We start from the raw sequence: 5,839 nt of genomic DNA on the forward strand, positions 1-5,839 counted from the left end.
TGTACACCCGCCTGAAACGCGAGGCAGCAAAAATTGGACTGATGGTGAATGCAACCAAGACAAAGTTTATGCAGTTGGTGGGGCCGAGCGCGACAGGGCTCGCCTAGGCTGCAGTGTTACGACAGACGGGGATACGTTCGAGGTGGTCGACGAGTTCGTCTACCTTGGATCCTTGCTGACGGCTGACAATAACGTTAGCCGTGAAATACGGAGGCGCATTATCAGTGGAAGTCGGGCCTACTATGGCCTCCAGAAGAAGCTGCGGTCAAAAAGATTCACGCCCGCACCAAATGTACCATGTACAAAACGCTCATAAGGCCGGTAGTCCTCTACGGGCATGAAACGTGGACGATGCTCGAGGAGGACCTGCAAGCACTTGGAGTCTTCGAACGTCGGGTGCTTAGGACGATCTTCGGCGGTGTGCAGGAGAACGGTGTGTGGCGGCGAAGGATGAACCACGAGCTCGCCCAACTCTACGGCGAACCCAGTATCCAGAAGGTGGCCAAAGCTGGAAGGATACGATGGGCAGGGCATGTTGCAAGAATGCCGGACAGCAACCCTGCAAAGATGGTGTTCGCTTCGGATCTGGTTGGTACAAGAAGGCGTGGAGCGCAGCGAGCTAGGTGGGCGGATCAAGTGCGTATCGATTTGGCGAGCGTGGGGCAGAACCGAGGATGGAGAGATGCGGCCACGAACCGAGTATTGTGGTGTGAAATTGTTGATTCAGTGTTATCTGTGTAGATGTTAACTAAATAAATGAAAATAACGCCAAAAATGGTCATTTTCAATACCCACCCACCTACTCATAACGCATCTTGTAAGAATATTTTCCGAATTTTGTATGTGCTGTAACATCTTGAAGACACCCACCCACCCCCTTCAGCGTTATGACAAATGTGAATGGGCCCATTAATGTTAATCATATAAAATTATACTGAAATTAATTTTATTGTAGAAACTACTGAATCCATGGTAAAATTAGGGTTCATTCACATATTTCATAACGCCAAAAATGGCCATTTTTGACACAATGCTCTGTAGTGGATGCTACTATGGACATAGTCAAATTTACTGCACTGCTCAGTGATTTTCACCAGATTATAGTAAGCTTAAAGGCCCAAACGCAATGATAGCGGAACGGCAACGGAAAGCGGAACCGGTTCGCCAGCATGAACTACAACAAGCTTGTCGACCCAGATTTTGTTCAATTTCATTTGTTGTCAGCTCAGTCGAGATGGTGTGATTCATGCTGGCGAACCGGTTCCGCATTCCGTTGCCGTTCCGCTATCATTGCGTTTGGGCCTTAACAGATTTTTGTAGTCGGTTGAAAATCGTTGGTGCAGTTCTTAATTCTACCATGGATTCGGTAGATTATACAACAAAATTTGTTTGTGTGTAGAATCGATTTAACATCCCGACCAACCAGTCTTCATAATTCTTTATGGATCTTTGTTCGACGATGGCGATCGCTAACGGTTCAAAACGAATCGATATCGATCGCTATCGAAAATCACTGACTGGTTGATCGGGATATTTGAATAAAACGCCTAAATTGCTGCTCTCTACCGATTCAAATTACGGGTCACCCTGCAGACTGAAAACCAGATTAACAGCCCTGCGGCATCATCGATACTTTTTGCGATATATTTGACAGCCCAGTTTGTTTTGATCCGATGCTCGTCTCGCACTGTTCCTGGCTCAACTTCGCCAGAGAAAAATGTGTTTTGATTGAATAATCACCGGTTCGCAGTGCAAGTTTTTTAGAAAAATCGTCGAATAACAGTGAAATAATACCTCGTTGTCCCGTGCAGTGCAGTGAACATGAATCAAGCAGAGGTGGCCAAACTGATGTCGCAGCTGAAAATAGCCGTTCGTCCGCGCCATCGCAATCTGAAAAACATTGACGGGCCGGAGGGAAGGCTGAACAAGTTGCGCAAAACCGTCACGGCATTGGTGAAACACGAACGAATCGAACTGAACTATCAGAGGGCGGATGAGGCGCGTGGTTACGCAGAACGGCTAATTTCGGATGCCATCCGATACGGGGACCGGCACCAGCCAACGATGGAAATGGCCGACTTCTGGCTGACGGAGAAACAGCTGGTGCACAAACTGTTCAAAGTGTTGGCGCCGCGCTTCGAAGAGTACAAAGTATCCGCCACCAGAATGTACAAAGCGCCGAAGGAATACCCCGGATGGTACCGGAAGCGGGCCGTGCTGGAGCTGAGGGGGAATCCGTATCCGGCTTTGGTGCAAAATCTCCATCAAAACCGGAACCTGCTGCACAACGTTCTGCTGGATGAGGCTCGGAAGGACTTCCGGAAGGAGAAGTACGCGGAAATTGCGGCCCAGATTGGTGCGGAGCCGGCGAAAGAAACCAGTGAAAGTGAAGAGAAGAAATGAAGGGACGGGTGGATAGGTTAATCGGTAACAAAATAGAACTAATGCGAATGGTTGCAATTCGTTTGCCCTTTATTTCATGAGAAAGCCTTCCATCGGCACCAATAAGCAGGACTTTGCAGTTAAGTTGAAAGTTGAATGAGGCCATGCACCGATGGGTTTAATTTATGCCAACATTTTTAATTGCTTTCTTGAGAGTTGTCACCAAGCCGAGAGTGGAATGGGATGTGTTGCTTTGCGGTCGCCTGCTCTGGCGGCACGGTATGGTCTTCTGCAACGTTATTATAGCCAAGCAGGACAACGGCAGAATGCGTATCCATTTCATGAGAAGTAAAGGTCATATTTTCTCAGAAGCTCTTAGGTTGGAAAAGTCGGCTTCCAGTTAATAGTGGTCATCGGACAATGCGGAAGTAAATTAGCAATTACTCAACTCGCTAGAATCGCGGAAGCTAATTGAAGGTTGATTGCCAAGTGCGTGCAAATGAGACGATTAATTATTCCTTGGGTCGCCTTTCCTAGGTGTCGCACATTTATAACCTGTGCAGTGAAAAAAGATCAAAGCATTTTGCTCGAATTAAAATGTGTCAATTCAACGGTAAGTAAGGGGATTGTGTCAAATGCCGTTGAAATAAAGAAGGAAAGTATCTAACTCTTATCAAATAAGAGTCACACAATTACTTCTTTTGTTCGGCATGACTTACATGATATGTATTTCAATTTATCTTGTTAGTTGCATTCTCTTATATATGAGCTGGATGACAGTATGCTGATTTTTAGCAGAACTTTTTATGGATTTCTGGCGAGATCCTTAAAAAATTATCGGGAGATTTGAATAAAAACATTACGGGAGCTCCTACCTATGTCAAAATATTTTGAAAAATCTTAACATTTCCATGCATCGTAAATAAATCTCCGATAAGATTTCAAATGGAATCATCCATGATTTTTTGACTGCTGAGTTGCGTGATTAACAACTCACGCACGAGAAATCTCAGCGTGAGTTATGCGAAATTGAGTTTTTCACAACACTGAACTAAAGGATAATTATATTTAAGAATTTATACTCATTACACATGTGGCTGAAACTGGCTCTTGTAGGCTATATTGATCTTCGCAATTTTCAATGCGTTAAAAAGGTTTTTGCTCTTCTTGTATATTTTTCATACATAATTTGGATTGAATAAAAAATCTTAAATATAGTGATGTCTCGAGAAAGTCACTCAAATTTCTTCACAGGATGTTCAATTCCTTTACAATGCAACAATTAAAATAAAAAAAAATCATTATAATCGCTGCTGTTCGGAATATGAATTATGTTCGGAATTTGAAACAAAAAGGAACTTCCCTGCCCTTGGTTATGCAACCTTGCCGCGATGGGAGGGCATAATCCATTAGCCCATATGATGGAAACCAAAGGCGTAACCTGTAGTGGTGGTATCACATTTTGGCATTTTTTGCTTAAAGCCGCGTCATAATTCATATGGCATAGACGCAATAATATCTCGGATGTGATCCAACGGACATTCTGCGTCATTGATAGAATTGATGCCCATTTCAAATAATTAATCTATTCGAAGTGGACATTAATACTATTGGTGACGTTCAGTTTGCCTTTTGCTAACCAGAATGATCCGTAGCCACTCTTACTATTAGCTAGCTAGACACATCTTTATCATATAAGACGTAGGGAATGCTTAGGAACTCTTTGGAAAATGACTAGTAGATTCACTGAGTAGAAATCAGTGGCGACAATCTTATTTTAATATGGTTTTTACATTGCCATAATAAGAAATACCTCATTTGTAACAGCGGTATAAATAATCTAATTCCAGCTTCATTTTCGCAAAATTTACAAGTAGAATACAACAGTCGAGCACTCAACACTGAAGAAGTCTGTAAGTTGCAGACGAAATAGGCCTATCTGTCAAGGCTCGCCTTACTAGTGATCTAACAAGGGAAGGCCACGATGGTGTTACACGGGCTTTCAACCGGACTATTTTCAGTTAGATTCTACATAATAAATAATATATAATAAAGAAGTATAGTGCAACAATAAATTCTGTACTATCAACTGAATTTTTAGCTCATTCTGTCCTTATTATTATAAAAAAAACATGAACAAAGCTGATAGCGAGAAACTTTTTCTCGGAGCAAATAATTTACATAAAGTTTTGTACAGGGTAGGGGTATTCAGATTGGCAAGAAACATTTCAAAATTCTATAAAAAAAGGATATGAATATTTTTTTTTCCAAAAATTTTAGGCATGGCTTCAGTATATGAACTAAATTTTATTGGTATTATTTTCTCTCAAACTTTGTTTATAGAGTCTATAACTATGATTGCTCGGTATTTGATGTTTTTTTACGATCATTTTTCCATTCATCCGAGCTCATAATTGATGGGGCTATTTGGGCACGTCAGGAGTTAATCATCAATGTTAACTTCCTTTTCCCGATCAGCCTAGATAGCCGTGTAGTGTCGGTAGCGGTTGTTTCAATTAGCTAAGAATTAACACTACGGACTGCCTGTTCCGGTGGTAAAAGTCCACCTAACAGGTGACCCTTATTTCATGCGACATTAAGCTTACCGTGCCTAAGAATGAATGGTTAGGGGGGTCTAACTAAAACCTAACCGCAAACGGAGCCTGTGGAGTATAGATTTTGCAATCCCGGGAACATTTCCCGGGAAATGAGATTTCCCGGGAATCCCGTTTCCCGGGATTCCCGTATTTCAGTGAATTTTTGTACTCTATTAAAGTTTGTAGTTCTATTAAAAAAAAAAAAAAATGACCATCTATTTTCAAACAAAAACCATCGCACTATTTCCTTTTCATGTCATTCTAACCAGGGGTCTTTGTGAGCTGAGTGGTTAGAGTCCACGGTTACAAAGCCATGCTAAAGGTGTCTGGGTTCGATTCCCGGTCGGTCCCGGTCGTAATGGAAATTTCCTTGACTATACGAATGCGAAAATGGCATCTTTGATAAAGAAAGCTCTTAGTTAATAACTGTGGTAGTGCTCATTGAACACTAAGCCGAGGAGCAGGCTCTGTCCCAAAAAGAACGTAATACCAAAAAGAAGAAGATCATTATAAACATGAAACTCACTAGATCACTAGATATATTTTGATGTTGATTTGTTGTTTTCTGAAATTAAATAGTTGTTGATTAAATGTATATTTTTTTACAATATGTTCTTCTAAAAAGCTTATAATCACAGACAAACAGACGTAACACTTAGAACAAATCTCGATCAAAATCATAGTCACGAGGACATATACGCCCAATGCTGAAATCGGTGTGTTTGGCCGACGGGTCAACAGATGGTGGTAGTGTGTAAACGTCAAACACGAACAAAAACGATGCGAGCGTTGCGAGTGGCGGATTGGCCACCTACCATATTTTCAAATCGACCGTTAAAAAGGTGGTCGATGGACAATGA

At 41.9% G+C, this 5,839-nt stretch overlaps 1 protein-coding gene across 1 annotated transcript; it reads left to right on the forward strand.

The window, feature by feature from the left end:
- The first annotated feature begins 1,664 nt into the window (after positions 1-1,664).
- On the forward strand, positions 1,665-2,460 carry LOC110681353 (39S ribosomal protein L17, mitochondrial-like). The gene has a single exon (XM_021857102.1). The coding sequence runs from the start codon at positions 1,822-1,824 to the stop codon at positions 2,401-2,403; it is 582 nt and encodes a 193-aa protein (XP_021712794.1). The 5' UTR covers positions 1,665-1,821; the 3' UTR covers positions 2,404-2,460.
- Positions 2,461-5,839: the final 3,379 nt, after the last annotated feature.

The sequence above is a fragment of the Aedes aegypti genome, unplaced genomic scaffold, assembly GCF_002204515.2.
Source record: "Aedes aegypti strain LVP_AGWG unplaced genomic scaffold, AaegL5.0 Primary Assembly AGWG_AaegL5_hic_scaff_744_PBJ_arrow, whole genome shotgun sequence".
NCBI classification, from domain to species: domain Eukaryota; kingdom Metazoa; phylum Arthropoda; class Insecta; order Diptera; family Culicidae; genus Aedes; species Aedes aegypti.